The sequence below is a fragment of the Equus asinus genome, chromosome 10 (genome assembly GCF_041296235.1).
Source record: "Equus asinus isolate D_3611 breed Donkey chromosome 10, EquAss-T2T_v2, whole genome shotgun sequence".
Classification (NCBI taxonomy): domain Eukaryota; kingdom Metazoa; phylum Chordata; class Mammalia; order Perissodactyla; family Equidae; genus Equus; species Equus asinus.
The window spans coordinates 46,468,095-46,488,334 of NC_091799.1; the positions used below are offsets into that span (position 1 = coordinate 46,468,095).

A 20,240-nucleotide genomic window follows, 5' to 3' on the forward strand; every position below is an offset into this window, starting at 1 on the left:
TTCAGCTTCCACGCATCACTCTAGCGCTAAGGAGCCGCGCCCCACCGGAAGTGTTGCCGTGCCTCTGTGAGCCTCAGTCTCCCCGTCTTTTAGATGGGGTTTACAATCCCTGCCGCTTGCCGACATCACAGGGCTGCTACAGGCGACCAGGCGCTCTGATGACTGTCAAGGGCCCAACATTACAAAACTGGGCTGACACCAGACTTAAACCACGCTCATCCCGCAGCTTAGGGGCCTTGCGCTCCCCTGGGCTTCCCCACAACCACACGAGCTGACACAGCCCTTCCCTGAGCACACATTTGCCCTCGCCACCACCTGGCTGTCCAGGTTCCTGACAGAGATATCCCGGCTTGGGCAGGTAAAGAGTCTAGCCTCTGGCTTCTCTCTCTCTTCGCCTCACATATACGCGGGGAAACTGAGGCTCAGAGACCTGAGGCGACTTGCCCAAGCCCTGGCCTGATAAAAATGATCACTTCTCTTCCCTTTGTTCCTTCTGTCCTAGGGGTCTCACCCTTTCAGAGAGACCCTACCATGAATGAGCCTGAAATATCTCCCACCCGGGAATCTACAGTCCTGTTGCGTCCCTCCTTGGCCCCGCACCATTCCCGGCTCCAGACTTTTCTTTCCACAGCTCCTCAGCACCTCCCACCCCATCCCCAAGCCAGCTTCAATCCATCCTTCATCTGCTCCTGGAGCGGCTTTTAAATGCTAAAACGAAACATTCTAGTCTTCCCAGAAGGCTTTTTCTAATATGCTGCTCTAACGTCTCTTCTCTGCTCAGAAGCTGGCCCTGGCTTCCCACTCAGCGGGGCTTACAAAATGGCTCCAATGGTCTTCAGCGGCTCCACCCCACCTACCAGTCCCTGCACCCCGCGCTCAGCCATACCGAATACCTTTCCCGCCTCCCTGCCTCTGCTCTTGTGTCTCTTCACCTTTGAATGAGCTCATGGCCACTTCCCCACAGAAAAGGCCTCCTAGCTGGTCTCACTGTCTCCCCAACCCCCATCCATTTGCCAGATGATTATGTCTCCCCTACTCCAAACCCCTCAGTGGCTTCCTATTGCACTTGGATGTAAAAATCTAACCTTCCCAAGCCCTCGCCCAACACACAGCAGTTACTCAATAAATACTTCTTGACATACTAGTTCTAATTAATGCTGCCCCCTACAGGAAGACTTCCCTGATCACTACTCTGTCCCCCACCCAAAAATGACTTCACTCCTTTGAGTTCCCCTATCACTTTATCTGTTCTTTTTGGTGGCCCTGAGCACACTATGCCTTGTGTTGTGGGTCTCCATCTCTACATGTCATCTTATTTCTTGGACCAGGAACTCTCAGACAGGATTCTCATTCAATTATTTACATCCATAATCCTGTATCAGGTCTCACCTGGCGTTGGTGTACCATAAATGTTTGTTGAAAGAAGTGAATCAGCCAATATGTTGGTGGGTAGGAAAAGGAAGGAGGATTGGAAATGTCCAGTAGTTTCTTAGTCATTGAACAACTGACCCTTGCATTGCCAGGTAGGCAGTCTCATTCTGCTATCTCACGTAGGGGCTGTGTATCTCAAAGAAAGTGCTACGCAGGGCAACTGCCACTGCACTTTAGCGTCTCAATAAGCAATGAGGGGTTTCCCAGAACTTCTGGGACTTAGAGCTCCTCACGGGAACCACAGAGCAAAACACCAGCTCCACACACTAGCAACCCAAGAACATGAATGGATTTGAGGGGAGAGGAAGCAAAGAAGGAAACAAACATTTGAGTGCTCGTGCTGGAGGCTTCGGCCTTCTTCCTGCCTTCTGTGATTTCTCTCACAATAATGCTGAATGTATATTATACAACCATCTCCACTTTGGGGTGTTTTATGTTGATAAGAAAATATCTTCAAGGTATCGAAATGAGGCATCTGGCACACTTAGGCCCTCATAAATGGAGCCTGATATTTCCTTTGTCAGATGGGGAAACTGAGGCCTGGAGAAGTGCCTATAATATCACTGCAAGGATTCAAGCCCTAACTGGGTTGAAGTCGTGAGCTACTTCCCTAAACTTGTGACCATATATATTGTGTTCACGTAAATCAGTTATGTAGCTCTTCATAGCCTTCTGCTGGCAGAAGTACTCAGGCCCCGTTTAACACCATACAATTTTTATTTCAGTGTCCTATTGTTCTTGTTTTTCTTTGCCACGAAATCGCTTCCAATCTGTGTTCAAGAGCCTGATTTAAATTTTATTCAAAATATTCTGTGAAAAGAAACAGGACTCTAAGAAAATAAATCTTTTCTCGGCACAAGTACTGGGTAACTGGTTACTAGTTAACAAGTAACTGGTAACAGGGGATGGGAAGGATATCTTTTCTCTCCTCCCAAAGGATTGCTTTCCTTCTGACTGGAGAGAGCTCGGGTTTGTGACTGCATACCTTCGTCTCCACTCCTGCTTGTGCTGGCAGAAGCAGAGGAATGAGAGAGCCCTGGAGGAACCGAACGGCGGGGCAGCCTGAGCTCACAGCTGATCAGGAGCCCCAGAGAAGGGACCCCTCGAGTGAACTCTAGGAGCCCAAGGTGAGTGTCTAGACCACCTGTGGCCTGGACAGAGAAGCTAGGGGAGAAAGGTATCCCAGGGCTATGCTGAAGTCAGCTTTCCTGTCTGCAAACAAATGCAGGCGAGGGTTTCTGACCAGGAGAGGCATCCATAAAGGCTGGGGTTATTATCAACAGTAACTGAGTATTTGCTAGAGTTCTACCCTACACTTCAGGCACTGTTAGTTCCCCCAATTTACAGAAGAGAAAACCAAAGCACTGAGAAGTTAAGTTGCTTGTCCAGGGTCCCACCAAGATTAACTGGGATTAACTGGCTCAACTAGGATTAGTGAGAAAGGTACTGAATACATTTCTTTTGCTCTAACATGACTCTTAAAAAGGCAAATCTAATTCAGGGCCTTAATGTTTGCCTTTTTAGATATTTAAAAGAGAAATAGGGTGCAAGATTCAGAAGCGCTGTCAGGTTCAGATACAGCACCGAGCACACCTGGATGAATGGGGCCATGCAACTGATGAAGTTACTGCCACCTAGTGGAAACCTGTGCTTGTCGCAGCGAGGCCGACAAAGATACCAGGCCTCCTGGTGCAGGGCTGCAAACCAAAACCCTCCCAGGTGGAATCTATCAAATATCACACGCATTCACTCCTATTACGAAGGTGATCGCCAAATCAGTGTGATACAAGAAGTTAAGATTGTGTTTCTCGTGACCCTCGCCACCCCTTCCTCCCTCATCCCTGTCTTCTTGGGACGGTTTGTGACTTCTTGCTTCCACATCCCCAGGGCATGCTCCGTTCAGGATACACACTTTCCTGATGGCGATCCACTTATCTGTACCTGCAAGCATCCTGACAGGGGCTGGGACTTGTCTCATTCATCCTTATAGCCTAAGCGTCTAGTACATGGCCTGGTATAAAGGAGGTATCCAGTGAATGTTTGTTGAATGAATCTAACTGAATGTTCTGACCCAAACTTATCATCACTCTGTATGATTCAGGCCAAGATTAAGCAGCAGTTTATTTGAATATTCTAAATAGTAAACATTTGAGAGGGGTGGGTGGAGGAATGGAAGGGACTTCTCAGGGAAGTGTCCAGGGCAGGGCAGGGGGCTGGGGCAGCCGGCCTGCTCACAGGGCAGTGGATGCCCGGAACTTCTGGGTCAAACAGAACACGGCGGCCGTGAGGGCAGTGCACTGACGAGCCAAGAGTTTCACACTGAGGTCTTGATAGCCTCTCTCGCAGGTCAGCTTAGCGGCCTCCACAAACTGGTGGTAGGTGTCCACCACGTCCCTCAGGTTCCCTGCCGCTTCCCTGTGCCGGGCGGAGCAGCGGCTGCAGTCTGTGAACTGGAAGCACAGGCCAGCCAGCTGGACCAGGTGCTGGAAGGTGTCACGCACAGCACCCTGCATCTCTTCAGCGGACTGGTCCATTCTGATCACATGCTGACAGCTCGACAGGAGTTTCTGGGAGCCCATGCAGAGCCGGCTCCGGCTTTCAGAAAAGTGCCAGGTGCACTTCTCTGGCGGGTGTTTGTTCCCATTCCCCCAAGCAGCATCTAGAATGTCCTGTAATTCCAGCAAGCTCTCTGTGAGCTGGATGAAGCCCTCGGGGGTGCTGGTTGGGGCAGCTTTCAGCTGCCTCAGAGCCTTGGAGCAGTACTCTGGCCAGGTGTGGTTGTTCCTCGACAGGGGCTCAGCACTGCAGCTGTGGGCCCGGGTACGCCTCCAGGGCTGGGCCAGCCGGCTGCCTGCAGAGGGTGGCGAGGTGAGCGGGGCTGTGAGGTGTGCTTCCAAGTCCCTGTCATCTTCCTGTGTCTCCGGCTGCAGGCCCCGGAAGCACGTGGCATAGGAGAACTGGCAGCTGCACTGCTCCATCCCAAACCTGGGGGCTGCTGTCTCATTCACAGCCGCAAAACCCAGAGATGTGGCCGTCCTGAGATTGGCAGAAATTTTTGGATGGCTTTCTGGGGCCAAGCACAGGAAAGCGTTCTCAGCAGGAAAGCAGATGCTAGGGCTTTTGTCTTTGCTTTCTGACAGCGAACCATGGTTTGAACTTTCTAACTGGGGCTCCTCTTGGGGACACGGTGGTGGCTTTGGCAGCGAAGGCCCTGGATTAAAAGACACCTGCTGAGAAGTGTCCCTATGGGCTGCATCTTCCCCTGTCACATGGTTAAGTGGCTCTGCCTTGACCCCTTCCAGAGGACAGGCTAATGGAATGATCTGGTTCCTAAGCAAGAAATCAGGGTCCAAATCCAGCTCTGCTAGTAGTAGTCGTTGTTCTTGGGTCTGGCAGGCTTGGCCTAGGGGTTCTCTGCTTTGTGCTTGGCGGTCCATGGGGGAATGTGCTGGAGTCTGCTCAGTGCCTGTTACAGGAGTCTCCATGGAGAAGGAGGCTATTGCTCCACTAGCTGGATCGCTGGCACCAACAGTCTGTGGAATAGCATTGAATGCATCACCCTCAGCATCACCTGAATCCTTCCCAGATTCATCATGAAATAAGTTGGTGCCATTTTCGTTTCTAACTTCTCCATCATCTTCCAAAGATAGTTGTCCTCGTTGCTCCTCCTTTGTAGGGAAAGAAGCCATCATCTCTCCTGAATTTGTTCCACATTCACCACTTCCAGGCCTGTCTTGAGGAGACAACAAAGGCTCTGTGGATTTGGGGGCAGGTTCTTGCATATGATTTGTAAACAAAGATCCCAATCCCATTTCCAGCTGGACTCCTCCCAGCTCTAGTGTGTCTCCTGGAGAGACATTATGTGGCCCTGGGCTGACGGTCAGGCAGACTCTGTCTGGGTTCAGGTCAGCACTGCAGAGGGAAGAGGTGCTGTCCCCAAGCTCTATGGCAAGTTCCTCACGTGCACTACCTTCTGAGTCTTGAAATGGAGGTAAGGTTTGGGAAGGCCCTGCCTGAGCAGTATCTGGGCCAGATAAACCTGGGTTGGAACAGCGAGGGGTGCTTGCTGGGGAACCGGCAACAGCAGCAGAATTCTCTCTATGGTTGGGGTCAATCCGGAGGCGAACAGCAGAAATAGAAGACACTCGAGAGTCGATAACCGACTTGGTTTCCATGGTCTCGGGCTCCATCTCCATGACCCGGGAGGCTGGGTTTTTGTTCTTGGTCTCGCCCAGGGAAGCCAGCAGCCCCAGGGCCTTGGTCTCTAGGAGGCCGGGCTCAGCCTGCACATCCTGCAGTGAGGACACAGTCAGGGAGGGTGCACCAAGGGCCAGGTAGGGCTGCCTGTCATAGTAGCACACGTGGTCCACGCTCTCCAGGGAGGCTGATGGTACCAGGGGAAATGAGACCTGACAGGTGTAGTCAGTCTGCAGGAATGACCTCCTTTTTCTCAGGGTCTTGGCATACTTCTTCACCCCTCCCCTTCTGCTTGGCTGTCTTCCATCCAGCCCAGGATTCAGGCTGTCCTCAAGGCTGCAGGTCCTAGCCGTATTCTGCAGGCTTGTGGCACTGGGGTCTGCAGCAGAAACAGCTCTGGGCCCTGAGAGTCAAGAAGGGAAAAAGGCCATGAAAAGCAGAAAAACCAAGAGACATACAGAGCTTGGGCTCAGGACCCAGGGTTGACTGGGTTCAGATCCTGGCTGGGCTGTGTAACCTCGGGCAGTTAAACCTCGATCCCCCCAAGTTCCTCATCTGGAAGATGGGGATAATAACTGCTGTAGACAGTTCTTGATTCTTGGTTGCCCCAGATCCATTTCATTGTTTTTTGGTCACAGTCCCCCCACTTCCTCTCGGGGAAGAATGACATCTCCCTGGGGGGTTACAGTCGACTGGAACTGTCAATGAAGGCGCCCAGTCCACGTCAGCCAAGCGGTCAGATTTGTGATCTAGAAAGTTAGCCACAAATTTCCTAGAATTTCAAACTCAAACACACTGATTTAAAGAAAAGAAAAAAAGGCAGAGCCCTTTCTTGTAGCCACAGTATCCTGACAAGGCGGTCTTTTGCCACCCAGCCTCTGAGTGTGGTTGTCACTTGGGTCTGAACCAGCGCCTCAGCTCTGCTGGCAGCTCCATAAGCTGCCTCACACCCTTCTAACACTCTTCCTTTGTGCTTTCATTAACCCGAGTCAGTCAGCAGCTGGAATGAACTGTGCATGTCAAGCTCCTAGCACAGGGCCTGTGCCTAACAGATGTTCACTGAAGACAGCTGTTGCTGCTGCCATTACTACCGTCACTACGTGTGTGAGGGTTCTGAAGGAGCTTCCTTTTGACAAAAAGTGGCCACGACCCTCAGTTGCGGGCGTGAGGGGTTTGTGCACACCAGGATGGATCTTTCTGAGGAGAGAAGCACTTGTGTGGAGGAGTCCTGGGAATCAGCCAGAAGGAATCAGGATCACAGCCCGGCACTTGAGAATCACAGGGCTCTTAGACTCACACCAGTTGTTTCCAACCTGGCTGCACCTTATTAAAAACCATATCCAATCCCAGCCTGCTCTGCAGACCTCTTAGATCAGAATGTCTGAGGCTGGGACCTAGGAATCTCTAGTATTGAAATCAGGTCCCTTGGGTGATTTGATACCCAGCCACATGTTGGAGCTCCTGCCCTAGCCACCTACAGCCACTGACCACAGTGCCTAAAAAGAGAGAGGTTCGCACAGTGGGGCAGGGGCTGGGAGTCCCAGTTCTGGGCCATCCTCTCAGTGCCACACTGGCTCCCTATAAAAAAGGGAGTATCCAGTGACAAATAAAAATGGCAAGCCATAGGATATATTGGAGTATATGAGGAAGACATTTGGTATAAACCTAATTTGGCCTGACTTTGTTTTTTCCAAAAGGGCCTGACTGTGGCTATTGAGCACACATTGTATATCTGCTTAGACATTTCCTATGGCCAGAACAAATGGCCTTAAGATAAAGGTGCAGCTTCCCCCACGTTGACATTTCCTTAGGGATAAGCATCCTTCCTTAGGCTAGGAACTGATTGCTGCACTCACCTTTGACCACCCAGCTCACCCAGCTCGAGGCAACACACCTGCTACCCCGCGCGGCGTTCACTGAGACAGCAGACCTATCTGCCATTTCCATCAATCGCTGTGCTGACAGAGCAGTCTCGTGACTATTGTAAAAGGGACATTTCAATCATATGTGAAACATACTCTTTGTGGGTATATAACCACCCTTATACCCCCACTTCTTTGGAGTGCTCTGTTGCTTTGTGGAAAGACTCTCCCGGGTTATAATCCTAAGATTTAAGCTCAGAATAAACTCACCCAAATTTTCATTTATAGATTGCTTATGGATTATTTTCGTCGACAGCTTTGAGGGGTACTGGTACATTTCCTAGGTGGAGAAAAACCTAGAGGGAAGTTCCTAGGCCAGAGCAGCCTAGAGGGAAGTTCCTAGGTCAGAGGAGCCTAGAGGAACTTGGGAGTGAATGGGGAAGGCTGACCTTTTTAATTTGGCTTTAAATTGGAAAGAATTGTGTTTATAAAGTCTGAACAAACTGCTTGATAGAGAAATGAGAGACTGAACATGTTCAGCTCCAAAGAAAAGGGACACTTGCTCCTCCAGGCCTTTACCAAAAGGCATCCTTAGGTGACTAAGGACCTCAGCGGGAGTGTCAGAGGATCAATCCTTACGATGTGCAGCGGTTCCATAGGGAACTCCACTCTCATTCACGGTAATTAATTACAGGCTCGTCCGGGGACGCGCACATAAGGGCTGGTCACCTGCGTTCCAAGCCCCTACGGTGGTTTTAGATCACCGGAGGAGAAACCAAGGCACATAAGAGAGTGTTTACGACCTTTCTATAGGGAGTAACACCCACAAGCAGCACACTTCCTGACCCACGACACTGTCCTTAGAAGTTGTTCGGACTTTATAACAAAACAAAATTAAAAGAGAAGCCGGAAATCGAGCTTCTGAAACAGCCCGATCAGTTCCTGAATATGCAGACTCTCCTCTGGACTCCAGTTGGCTTCACGCTGTGATTGCAATTGCTTAACAAAGGGGGATCCCAAGCCAGATTGCTAAGGCCAAAAGAAAGAGAGAAAGAAAAAAAAAAAACTGGGAAAACAAGTTTTTTCACCGTGGTCTGCTATGAGACAGAAATCTAAGGAAAATCTTTGTTCTATATGTCTGTCTGTCTGTCTGTATCTATATATGTTACAAACATGTGACACTTTACCTCCAGATGGTACAATTTCTAAAGAGCTCTATTCCATTGACAAAGTAAGCGCTTACAAAAAGTTTTTCTAAATAGAACTAACTCAAATGTCTTTCAAGTTAACATGATATAGATTAATCTTTGGTTAATGAAAGTTTAAGTTTGTTGGTTTGATTGAAAAGCCATGTCCTCGAGAGTTGTTGGTATTTGCATATGATGCAGGCATGCAGCCTGGGTTTACTAGTCCGATAAGTTCATGTTGTCTGTTAGAAATTCGTCAGCAAAATAATAGCTTTAAATGATCAGTTTTGTCTAATGTCTCATGAAGTTTTTGTGGGTAATCTGAACATAATTGTTGGAAACAAATGATTTAAATAGATAAAAGTGGGTACAATAACTGTTTTATGGTCTGTATACTTGGGAAAAAAAACAGCTTCAAAATTCTTTTTGGTAACAATCTTGAGTTTTGCCAAGTTAAGTTAAATGATAAAAATCTGAGTATCTGGGTCATTTTTGGATTGGATAGAACACTGAAACATTATTGCTAAACGTATCTAAGTTTATCTACTTTTGCCTTCTTATTGCAGAGAGGCTAAAAGCCTTTGGGTCTTTTACTGTAAAGTGTGGCGTGTTTCTAGAAATTATGAAAGTGTTTAGAATGCTGATATAAAAGACAATTCATAATTGCTTACTATTTTAGTGTTTACTATAGTCTGTTCAAGGTTAAAGAGTTCTAATATATGTGAATAAAGCTGCTAGAAATTAATAAGAAAAATAGCTCTGCATTCAATGAAAGTAAAGTGTAAGTTTCCAGTAAAGAAGGTATAAAGAATGGAAATATTTTGTTTGGTTGCATAAGAAAGATAAATTTGTCTTAATGTACTAGAAAGAAAAAAAAAAAAGAAAGCATGGAACAAATCCTGAAGGTAAAAAGAAAGTTGTAGAAGGTTTGTGTAAGAGAAATTCTGAAAAGAGTTTTATGCCTGGTCAAGTTGGCTAAGATTGAAATGAATCTAATTAAGTAAATGGGTTTTAATATGAAAAAGTAAACTGGTACAAAAATTAGAATTTGGCTTTCTCTCTAAAAAGGATAATTTTCTTAAACTCTTAGTCTGCTCTTGATAAAGAAGTTATAAAAGGTTTTTCCTTCTGAGTAAGTTTACACAAGATCTATGTTTTGTTAAGGTAATTTCCTAGGTGCAAAAAGACAGAGGTCTCTCTATTAAGGTTTTTTTTTTTTTGCTGTTGTCACTTTGGTTAAATATTATGAGCCTTCTTTCAGTGACCCTTGTTTTACAATGAGATCAGCAACCTCTTGGTCTTGTTTAAGTAAGTGTTTAAAAATCTTTTGATACTTTTGACAAGCTTCTCCCTCAAACAAATAGTCAAGTCCTAAATAAAGGTTTTCTTTTGAGCTGGATGGAGAAGGAGGATTTCTCTGAGGATTTTCAGAGGGCCCCTGGGACTTCACAGAGAAATTTGCTCTCTCTTCCTATAAGGTGGGAAATTCTAAACTAATGAGGCTTATTTGGTCTGTTAAATTACATTGGAAGCATTATCAGATAAGTGATGATAATCTTTCTTAGGTGGTATTATGTGGGTAAATGTTATTAATATAAATGTTCTGAAATTATATAACATTCCTAAAATTCTGATCTGTCCTATCAGCCATAATTCTAATTATTAGTTTAAGCTGTTATATATCACAGAAATAACCAAGTTTCTCTGTCAATTGTCATTTTTAAGTCTTGTGTTGGTTACAGTCAGTTTGTTTTACTCTGATGCTTTTTGCTTTTGCAAATGTCTCATCTTCAGAGGAATTCATGGAAAGGACTCTGACACTTACTCTGGATTACAGTTTTCTGATAAACTTTCAGATCATAGAACTGCACTGTTTTGAAGGACAGCCCTTCTCATTAAAGACATTTCAGTATTTAATAAGGCTATTCCTGCTTGACTATCATTAAGGGCTTCTTGAGTAAATTTAGTCGGAGATTCCATATGTAGTAATGACATCTTTTAGCCCCAAAGAAGAAGCAAATATAGCTGCAAATGTAGCCATACCAGTGAAACACTGAACAAGCCCATCTGGCCTTAAAGAGAGGGAGATTGGCAACAGGTTTTAACGCAGCCTGACTCCTTCCCTGCTTTTAAAGGAAACTTGGGGTACAGTGTTTTAGCCATCCAGGCAGTAGCCAAGGCCAGAGATTTGTTCCACATAACCACTGAGTTCATTAGGATTCCCTTGATAAATGCCTGGCCTTCAAGTCCAGTCTGTTTTAAATTAATCACTTTTTTTTTTGAAGTGTGACTTCAGGGTCAATAGTGACACAGCCGCTTTCCTCTGCTGGGCACTCCTGTCAAGCTCTTTTCCTTCTCTGTAAATTCTGTCCATCTCATGAGGTCTAGCTTATAGGCAACCTCTTCTGAGAAGCCTTCCCTGATTCCCACTGTTGAATTAGTGCCTCCCATCTATCTCTGCTTGCTCACAGTTCTCTGAACCTCCCTTGTAGTCCTGACTTGAAGTCACGATGCTCATACTTTGGTCCACTGAGCCCAGGGCAGCCTCCTCAAAAGAGGACAAGGACCCTGCTTTACTCATGTGGTTTTCCCTCAAGCTTGGTCCCCGTCCCTGGTGGCTACTCAGGAGCTGCCCACTGAGTCTACAGACCTGCTGGGGAGGGCTCACCTGAGAGGGCATCTGGGGGTGTGAGCTTGTCGGCAGCATCATAGTATTCCTCATCCGAGCTGCCATCCTCAAAGGCCAGCGGCAGATGTGGGGCCAGAGCTTCCAACGTGGAGCTGGGCTGGGGCTCCGTCCAGCCCTGCTGCCCCCAGGCTGGCGGGCCCCCACCCTGCCGGGAAGCTGTGTTCTCCGAGCTGTCGCTCAGGTGGCTGGCCAGGGAGATGCTGGAGCACAGGCTGTAGTAGTCGGTCTGGCTGCCCTCATAGAGCCTGGGGTCCAGCGGGACCGCACTCAGTTCTGGTCCCCAGCTGAACGTCTCGGGAGCGGGGCTTTCAGGAAACTCTGTCTTCTGGCCCTGAGCGTTGGCTCTCTGGGCCAGGTCCAGGAGACACAGGAAGCCACTCGTTTCAATCCTGTTTCTCTCTTCTTGGCTGTCGGAATCCAGACTCTCCAGGAAGCCTGGCGAGCTAAAGGGGAAGAAGCCGGACCTGCTGGAGGAGCAGGCGTCCAAGTCGTCCTCTTCCAGGGCATCCACGGACTCGCTCGAGCCGCTGGTCCTGCAGCCTCGGCTCTCAGTGTTGGCCGAGTCGGACGCCTCAGACTCGGCACTGTCTGTCGTGCTGCTGGCCCCGCAGGTGCTCGGGCCTCTCCTGGCCACCTCAGGCGCGGGGCTGTCCCCAGGAGGCTGCTGCTCTTGTACGAGTGGTCTGCAGGGGCCCGGCTTCGGCAGGCGTCCGTCAGAGCGAGGCTCCGGCATGCAGTCCACTTCCGAGGACTCCTCGGAGTCGCTGCATGCCCTGGATTCGTAGCCTGCAACAAGGGGGACACCGAGAGTTACAAAACAGCATTTGGGGACTGGCAGATGCCCATGTGTCCTCTCACCCCCACACTGCCTGCCCTCCCATTTTCCAGAGGAGAAACCCGAGGTCCAGAAGGGTGACTGTCCCAGATCATGCTATACTGACTGACACGGGATCCCTGAGACTCAAATTCCACGTTCCCCTCAGAACAGCAGGCCTCCTTTCTCACATCTATCTGAACCACCTAATGGAGACAGGACTCCCCCCTTCTCTCCTTTCAAGGAGAGTGATCTGTCCACGGGAACATGGTGGGGATTTAACTGGGTTTCACTTTGCTGTGGGCAGCATCACCCAGGTTTGCGCAGCCCCTGCTCGAATCTCAGCTCTGTCCTGTCTGGGCATCAAAGTCAGAGGGGAATCGTATTGAAAAGATGAAACAGATCCTTGGCCCCAGCCCTGATGTACTGAGTCCAACATCTAGGGAGTGTGCCCTGAGAAGGTGTATTCTGAGTAACTCTGTGGGAGATTCTGAGGCTGCTAGGCTGGTACCATTCTGAAGCCAGGCCCTGGGGACCCACTGGTGTGACAGGGCTTTTAAAACAGTGAAAACTCATCTAGCTGCTGGTACTCAGGAAGGATTCATGGGGTTGGGGGCATTGAGCCAGGTCTCCAATCTCTCCTCCAACATCAGCTTTCAGCGTGATCTTTCGACAAACTTCTCTCTGATCACATCACATTCTTCTCAAACCTTCTGATGGCCTCCCCTGCCTAGAGGGAGGAGCTTAAGCAATCTCGTGAGAGCTAAGGCCTCTCACAGGGTGGCCCCGACCCCTTCCCCCGCAGCCTTGTCACCCCTCTCACAGGGTGGCCCTGACCCCTCCTCCGCAGCCTTGTCACCTGCTGCAGCCTTCCCATGCTCCAGCCACTACAGAGAGCCTCTCACAGATCATGACCTTGCCCTTTGTGTCATGCCTCCATGTTGCCTCCTTGCTTCAAATGATCTCGCCTCCCTTCTTTGCCTGATTAACCCCAGCATGTTCTTCAAGATCTAATTCAAATACTCTCCTCCCCCCCGGAGCACCTTATCTTACCACTGTCACTGGCCCCTGAAGAAGCAGTGCCTCCTGCCACCACACCTCCACAACTGCTCCTTCTCCCGACCAGACTCTGAGGTATCATCCCTCATTCAAAAATGGTATTAAAAAGAAAAGTAACAAATGCCCAAATGCATCACTTCCTAATTATTTTATCTTACTACCATCAAACTCTTGAGATTATTTCTGCCTATTTTATCTATATGGAGGAAACGCTATATAACAGTGTGCTCCTGAGCATCTCTCCCCATTTCCACCTTCAGTGTCATCACGCTGGTAGTTTGAAATTAGCCACGGTGGGATTGTTCATACCATGGAAATAGTCAATGTTTCAAATCAGAGTTTTGTTTCTGTTTTTCCCTGCAGAGGCAGTTAAACATTTGTCAGCACACCAGTGGGAAAATGCCGATCAAAGTGCTGAGGCAGAAGCCTGGGACACACTGGAAAGTGCTCATCTCATCTGGCCTCCACTACTTCATTCCTTATATGGTATGGTTTCGAGTCCCTTCTATCTCCAGGTACCCCCTTCTTCTAAACATGTAAGGTTGAAAATTTCTGTTACGTAATTCACGAGAATGCCAGAGACTGTGTGGGCATGGAACGAGAAGCTAGGCCACTTGTACCCTCTGAACAAATAAGTGACATCTCTTTTTGCTGGCAAAGAAAGACAAAACACAGTGGATCTTAGAGATGGTTTTAGGAAATACTGCAGGGACTCAGAGACCTTTAACAGTATTCTTGGCTTTAGAGGACTCTCAGGTACGAAGGAAACTTCTCTATTTAGGATTTTGAAAAGATCAACTCTTGGCCAGGAAATAAACGGAGAAACAGCTCTCATCTACTTGAGCTGAAGTCTCGGCTCAGCTCAGCACCTCCCTTTAGGCTGTGAAATGGGCCCATCCTCACTGGAGCAAGCCTCAGCGCCTCACCTTCTTCAGCAGACACCCGGTGCCCCTGATGTTTGTTCCCTGGCCAGAGGAAAATGGAGGTAACTGGGTCGACAAACAGCCTGTAGTAGCCGGCAATCAGGCAGGCGAGGTCTTTTGCACTGTTGGATTCCAGCAGCAAAGTCAGAACCTTTAAAGGGAAAGACAGCTCTTACGTTCATAAAGGGCTAAGGGACAGGCTGAAGACTGACGAGGCCATGTGCGGCCAATGAGAGATTCCAAGTAAATCCAGGCATGATCCACAGGCCTCCTGGTGTCCTGTATCCTAACCAACAAGACTCGAAATGAGTGTACATGCACACGTGTGCACACACACAACCATACATGCACTCAGGCATGCTCACACATGCACAGTGGATTCCTCCTAACGAATCTCCACAGTGTCTCCTGCCTTTCCACCTCCTACCCCAGCCCCCACCCCCACCACCCCACCGCCTGCTCATTCATGCAATGGGGCCCCTTCAAGACCTGACCTAGAAAAGGAAAAAGCAAGAGCAAGTGGAGAAAGAGAGAGGGGGTGATAAGAAGAACAAAGCACTATCCTTGAGCATATTGGGATGACATCAAAGGCAGGCAGGATAAATGTAGCACCTTCCAGAAAGGCTCAGGAAGTCCCCTGCATCATTTACTCATTTTAATTGCTGCCACTCAAAACTTTTGGGCAGCCACTCTTGTCCCATGCATGTGATAAAATTCTCTGGTGCTCCCACCTAAGTTTCTGAACCAATCAGGAAAGTACATGGTCCGGCTCAGTTTATATAAAAAAACCTTTGAGGACCTCCCCAGGAAAATGCACCCTGTGCATCACTTTCCCTTTGATGGGACAGGACAGACAATTCATCCTCTTTAGCAAATGGACATTAGACTTTGTTAATATTCAAACTCATATAAACTACCCTAGAATAATTAAGCCCCAAATTCCAGAAGCGGGATTCAGAATGCCTTCCTCGTGTGTTACCTTGACGTCCTGAAGATACACTTTGACCATGCTCACTTTCTCAGACTCTTCCGTCAGCTCTACGCGGCTGATGTTTGCAAACTCTGCCAATGTCGACATGATGTTGAGTTTGCTGTTGATAATTTGGCTAATCCCATACTTGGCTCCAACCAGAAGGGCAATGTAGGATTCTCTATCCTGTAACTGCAGACAGCAGGAAGGAGAGTTAGTTTCCATTCACGAGCTAGTGAAAAGACATTGTACATGTGAGACATGATACCTCTCTCTGCAAACTCCTTGATTCCTACTTCAGGTCCTCGCCACCACTCCCTGGACTACCAAGTTAGGCAAGAGCCTATGGCTAAATTAAATATAAATTCATCTCCCCCAAGACCCTTCACAATAGGGAGCCAAACCCCAGGGCTCTTAGCTGTACCATAAACACAACCTGCACTTTCACACCTCAGTGCCTATAATCACGCCGTGCCCTCCTCTTGGAGTTCTTTCCCCGCCATCATTACCTATTGAAATCCTGACCCTTTTTTAAAAGGTTCCATCAAAACCTACTGCAAATATCTGTGGAAAACAACTGCTTGATCTTCCTCCTCAAACAAAAACAGTTCTTTTCTCCTGGGTTGTTCCCACACCCCACTGTGTATTTCTCTGGTAGCAGGAGCTACAGTTTCTTATTGTCGTTACTGTCTTCACATCTCAGAGTCCATGTTAAGCTCCCTGACGACGCAGTTGGTTTTTATCCACGTTTGTGACCCCGAGGGCCCAGCAAGAATCCTGTGCCAGTTCCATGTGCTTGGCTGCTTCTGCCATTGCGAGTCCTTTCCTCAGACAGGAGAGGTAAGAGGGACTGCAAACAGGAACCTGACAGCTGGGAGAGGGCAGGAAAGTTTTTCTTGCACCTTCAAGCCTCCCTTTCTGTGATCCAGTCTCTTTGCCACCTTTTGGTCATCTGCTTGTACAAAGATTCAATCTATTTTTCCCTTCCCCTAGCTATGTGATGCTCTTCCTTTCTCTCAAAACATCGATTTTCTTTTTCCATCCACGTTGTTAGGTCAGCAATCTGATTAAATTGACCCATCACTGTAAATGGCTTGAGAGGCACACCAAATCCACTGAAAGGAGCTTTGTTAATATAAAAAAAAAAATCTCTAAATGGTAAATTGTCTGGCTTTGTCCTGGAGAGTTCTTGGGCTGACTGAGTGGTGGGGGAGGGCTCCCTTAAAGCACACCCCCAGTCGCTGACTGCTGAAAAGCACAAAGCTCTGGGCCTGGGCTCCAGGAAGAAAGCCTGAGGAGGAATGGGCGACAGAGCAGAGGCCTCACTTGCTTCCCTTTTCCCTTCTCAGGCCCACCCCTCAGTTCTTCTCTTCTCCTGACCCCAGCCTGGCACTCAGTCTAACATTATTACCTTTCCTTCGTGATTTCCAACTTTTCCTCTTCACCTTCATCTACCCAAAGCTCCAGAGTAAACTGCTTATAGTACCCTTCCCTCAGAGAGCCTTTCCTCTGTACTGAAATTGGGCCAAACCCAGCCTTCTTGCCTTTCCTAATCCCTTCTCCTTCCCACACTCAACCTGAAGCTGGCATTGCTATCCGCTGTCTTTAAACTCCACAGCAACAGCTCTGTGCCTCTCTCATGGCTTTGCTTTGTCTGGTTGGGTACCTGTTCCATCATTCGAGGGTGGAAATCACGTCTTATTCAGCTCTGCCTCCCCCAGCATCTGTCATAGAGCTGGCACCAAGCAAGGGCATGCTAAACACTCCCCGACGGTATTAATATTTAGTTTCCCAAACAAATTCTAGTACTGGACAGAGTCCTCAGGAATTTTAGGCTAAAAGATGCCATGCTCCTCAGAGGACCTCTAGCATCCCTTATAAGAGCAGGATTCCCCTGTTCTCTGATACGTACCATTAAAGTAGCATTAAAGATTTTCCCACCATACGTCTTGAGTTCCCCAAGGATCTGTAGATAATTTAAGCGTAGCTGGGCAGCAGAAATAAGTTGCTTAAATGGGGGGAAAAAACAGACTGTTAAATCAGAGTTATTCACTTGCCTAAAATCCAGGCAATGTTGAAAATGCTTTCCCTGAGGTTTCACAACAGACAGCTGTATGGGGTGGCAGGGGCCACTGATATATTACCTTCTGTCGGGGTTCCAGCAGATTCTGGTTCCTCTTCATGTGGAAGCTAATGGCTTTCTTGATGTCTTTGCCTTTCATGTTTCGGAGTAAAGTTGGAGATATAAAGTTCTCTATTCCCCAGTCTTTCCTGCCAGGAGACATTGGAGACAAGGAGGCCCATCTCTACCGTGTACTGGGCTCTAATGAAGAGCATAATCACATCTCATTTAGCACTTAGTGTTCTCGCAACACTGCAGTTATGAGCCTCTTTCTCAATAGAAGATAGATTTATATATGGCTGGTTTTTGTGGAGTGTGTGTAAATAATATATACTTATACAAACACACTCTCCACAAAAACCAGCCACAGCCATTCATGAATTAAACCCCACTGATCATTCTGGGAGCTCGTTACTCAGCAGACGTACAACGCACACTCGGTGGGCAACGTGGAGCACCTGTGAACCCGAGGCCAGGCTTCAGAATGGTGCCAGCCTGACAGCTTCAAAATCCCCCAACAAACCAGTTAAATACAGAACCTCAGGTCCCACTCCCTAGAGATCTGAGCCAGTATATCAGGGGTGAGGCCGAAGATTTTATGTTTTAAACATGATTCCCCATCTGATTATGATGACCAGACAGGACAGAGCTGAGATCTGGTGAGGAGGTTAGCGAACCTGGGTGACCCTGCCTAGACCAACGTGAAATTTTAAGCTAAGAATCAGGAGGTGCTGGAATTCCAGGACTTGAAATGGCCTCAACAGGAATATAATGCATCACCAATGGGTTCACACCAATTTATTAATTACATTAATTGGTTCATAGCCGTAAATTAATTTCCAAGGCATTCCTGCCCTCAGAAGGGCTTTACACCAAAGTTGTCAACCGATTTCCCAAGACATCCCCCCAGGAACAGGGAATTTACACTGGGATCCTGCGTCATTTCACCTGGAGTTGGCTTCTGCCTCAGAGGGAGCAGCCAGGTTCTGATACCCGGGGGAGCCAGGCTGGGCTGGAGAGGGAAATGGAAGCAAAGATGACAGACAGATGGGGAGGTGGGTGAATATCAGCGGTCTGTGGAATCCGGCCATCCTGGCCAGGGGCCAGCCAAGTTATAAATGCCACACAGCTGCTGTTGAGGAGACACAGAGGCCCCCCCCCCCACTCACTCTATGTACTTCAAAGAGATCTTCTGTGGCTGGGCGCAGGCGTAGATGCGCTCCTGGATGTGCAGAGCCGCAAGTCGGAGAGCAGAGCTACATTTCATTTCCACAGCAAAGCGCTCCTGGAGCACGTCGCTGCAGCTCTGGAAGAGATTAGATCAGCGGAATTGGGAAACAAGAACAGACAGACTGTGTTCCCAGTTCTCTCAGCTGAGAGGCAGCAGGACCAGGAGCTCACTTTGAGACCTGGCTCTGCCGATTCTCAACTGTGTGACCTTGGTTAAGTGACTAAGACCCCCTGAACACTGGTGTCTTCCCATCACTCAATGAGGATAGTTAAGTCTACCTTGCACAGCTTCTGTGAGGTTTAAATTTGATAACGCACATGAAAGCAGCTATAAAGGACACAGTATTACACAAACATAAAGTAGTGTTGTTGCTATCATTTGCTGCCACCATTTCTGTAAGACTTTGGGCAAGTCAATCCACCTAGTATGAGTTATCTCATCCATAAAATGGTGATGCCTCCCAAATGATTCTTTATCATCAGAATAAAAATGACACACTAAATATCACCTAAGGAAGCAGAGCTGGGGGCCAAGGAACCCTTTTTGGCTCTGCCACTAAATGGGTGACCTAGGCAAATCATGTGACCTTTTCAAGACTCAGTTTCATCATTTCTAAAACAAGCCTTTGAAGCACTAAAGCTTTTAGCAACCGAGACCACAACTCTCAAGATCCTCAGTGGCATTATTAGAAAATGCGCCATCCACATGGGGGACGAAGCCTAAGTTTCAGTAATACGTCACAAATCTCTAACATAGCAACTCAGTGACGGAAAAAGGAATTCTGAGGGATAATCAGGCCCATTCTCCTCCAGAAAAAGATAATCCCTACTAGGGAGTTGCTTAATTGCCTTGAGCTCATGTTCAAAACCCAATTTGCCATCTTTGGGAACAACCCCTGCTATTTGAGGAAGCGCAGACCCAGTCACCTGCAGATAGAGGTACTCAAAGGCCACGGGGTCTTCTTTCAGGAGGTCCAGGGGGTCCTTGGGAACAAAACACATCCTGAAGAGGCAGCGGTAGTCATGCGTCTCCTCCCTTTCCACCACCTGCGATGGGTAAGGGAGACGGGGTTGATCGTCTACCTGCCTTTGTTCTCCCCAACATCCCACAAAGCAGCTTAAGAAAAAAAGAGACAATGAGAGAGTCCTCAGAGATTTCAGTTTCAGTGCTTCCCAAGACAGCCGTAGACCTTTGTACCTAATCTGGCTTTCTTTCCCATGGGTATAAAATATAAACAGCTCAAAAGAGCAAAGTTTCACAGTGACCCCAACAGCCAGTTCCTCTTTCCAGAGAAAATTTCTTATGTGCCCTTTCAGAGACAGGCCATGTATACACATGTTTCCATGGACATATAGACTTTTCCTTCCACCAATGACAGTATAGTACCCCCAGCATTCTGCACCTCACTTTTTTCCACTTAAACTGTCTCAGGGATTTAACTTGATCGTCTCTTCCAATGCTAACTGAATGGAAGTGATAAAGTTTGCAGGCAGCAGAATGAGAAGGTGAGTGACCTGGGTGAGAATTCACCTGCAATAAGGAATGCTCAGTGTGGCTTCCATGAGGTCATGCCTTGCTCATGCTGTTCCCTTGCTGGAAAAGCCCCTTCTCCTTTTCCAGTTGTTGACATCCTGCTCATCTTCATAATGGTACACACACTACAAGGATTTGTTCAAGTGACCTGTGTTTGGTTTTAAAAAGCCGATACAACAGACCACTGAATGGCTGTAAGTTCGAATGGTCCAGACGGACTGA

General features: G+C 47.9%; 1 protein-coding gene across 4 annotated transcripts in view; it reads right to left on the bottom strand.

Annotated features, from left to right (window-relative positions):
• Positions 1-3,387: 3,387 nt before the first annotated feature.
• The window catches only part of FRMPD1 (FERM and PDZ domain containing 1), a 140,581-nt gene continuing 123,728 nt past the window's right edge, over positions 3,388-20,240 (bottom strand). For all 4 annotated transcript variants that reach the window (XM_044779198.2, XM_044779199.2, XM_070519165.1 and 1 more), the window contains 8 exons: positions 19,412-19,531; positions 18,424-18,560; positions 17,277-17,403; positions 17,045-17,140; positions 15,142-15,324; positions 14,166-14,313; positions 11,346-12,152; positions 3,388-6,031 (listed from right to left, as the gene is read on the bottom strand). In XM_044779198.2, the coding sequence (XP_044635133.2) occupies positions 3,663-6,031; positions 11,346-12,152; positions 14,166-14,313; positions 15,142-15,324; positions 17,045-17,140; positions 17,277-17,403; positions 18,424-18,560; positions 19,412-19,531 (3,987 nt within the window). In that variant the 3' untranslated portion in view covers positions 3,388-3,662. The remainder of the gene's footprint in view (positions 6,032-11,345; positions 12,153-14,165; positions 14,314-15,141; positions 15,325-17,044; positions 17,141-17,276; positions 17,404-18,423; positions 18,561-19,411; positions 19,532-20,240) is intronic.